Below are 1368 nucleotides of genomic sequence, written 5' to 3' on the forward strand. Positions count from 1 at the left end.
AACATTTCCCATGTTCTGTTCGTATAATTTATTTCCAGTACTGCTATTTGACTAGCTTTCTAGTATTTCCATCTTTTCATCGCCAGTAGCTTTCCTCTTTCTTCAATTTTCTCTGGCATCTTTGTGATCACAGAGCCCATTTTAGCCTTATATAATAATCCATACTACTATTTCTCTAGTGTTTCCTAGCAGTTCTTCCTCTTCTCAGAGCTCTTATACACAATTCAGGTATCTATACTTTTCAAAAATTTTAAATGTTTGATTAATAAAATGAATTTCAAAACCACAGAAAATTCTTCGATTAAATAAACACTGAGAAGTACCCACGAATTTCATAAAGACATTACCCACTTGCCATGTCAGTATTAATGTTTGTAAATTGACAGGCAGAGTTATCACGTACTTCCTGGATGTGGGCCTGTGCTCTGACTGGCGAAACCTGTACTAAGTTCAACCTCTGTAAACATTCCTCAGCATTTCAAAAAAATATTGTATAATAACCTTGAGCATTGTGCTTAATAAATAGCCAGGCATTGTACTAAACATGTTATACAAATGAATTTATTAATTCTCGCAAAACACTCCAAGAGGTAAATGCTGTCAGTATCTCCATTTTGCAGATCAGAAAAAAAACTGAGCAGTAGAGAGATTAGACATCTCGTCCAACTCACCCAGGAGCAAACAAATAGCAGCACTGGAATTTAACCCAGTCTGAGGCTGATTCCAAAGCCATCTAACTAATAAATAGGTAGATAGATATACGGATGGGCAGATAGAGGGATGGATGGATGGAGGGATGGATGGATACACATAGAGACAGTGAATACCCTTTGCCTACTACTGCTGACACACAGAGGTCCAGCATGCTGTCCTTTTAAGCCAGGCAGGCCAGCAGATGGGCAATCAGCAGGATACAGATTTAAAACCCAGAGCAAAAGCTGCAGAACACACAGTTCTGGGGTTTCTGCACAACCTCTACAAGCAGGTAGCAGCCAAACACATTCTCCAATCTCTTTTACGGAACACAATGTGGGTAAAATTGCTCTCCGTAGTTGCAGAATTTTGTTTTTCCCCTTTCCTAGTTACTGATGAAGAGACAGTTTCAGATGCTCTGGAGAGAAGCTCTCTATCCTCTCAAGACTCTCAGCAGCCCACTAGTACTGGTAAGTGCCGAAACCATTAAGCCTTTATTTAAAAAAATTGTGCCTCCTTGGGAAGGTCACTTTTCTAAGTTTTAAGAATATTTTTATTTTCATTTTTAATAAGACCACACAGGCCCCCTTCAACTGGCTCCTGCCTTGCAGTGCCCTAGAGTAAAAGCACGTCAGGAGTACTTGCTTAGTGGGATGGGCTCCAGGATAACATAAA

At 39.6% G+C, this 1368-nt stretch overlaps 1 protein-coding gene across 1 annotated transcript in view; it reads left to right on the plus strand.

Moving 5' to 3' along the window:
* CRTAM (cytotoxic and regulatory T cell molecule) overlaps positions 1-1368 on the plus strand; it is a 58082-nt gene that overhangs the window by 38034 nt on the left and 18680 nt on the right. The window contains exon 6 of the mRNA XM_012644878.1: positions 1083-1163. Within this exon, the coding sequence (XP_012500332.1) occupies positions 1083-1163 (81 nt within the window). The remainder of the gene's footprint in view (positions 1-1082; positions 1164-1368) is intronic.

Source organism: Propithecus coquereli, unplaced genomic scaffold (assembly GCF_000956105.1).
Source record: "Propithecus coquereli isolate 6110/MARCELLA unplaced genomic scaffold, Pcoq_1.0 Scaffold222, whole genome shotgun sequence".
In the NCBI taxonomy this organism is placed as follows: domain Eukaryota; kingdom Metazoa; phylum Chordata; class Mammalia; order Primates; family Indriidae; genus Propithecus; species Propithecus coquereli.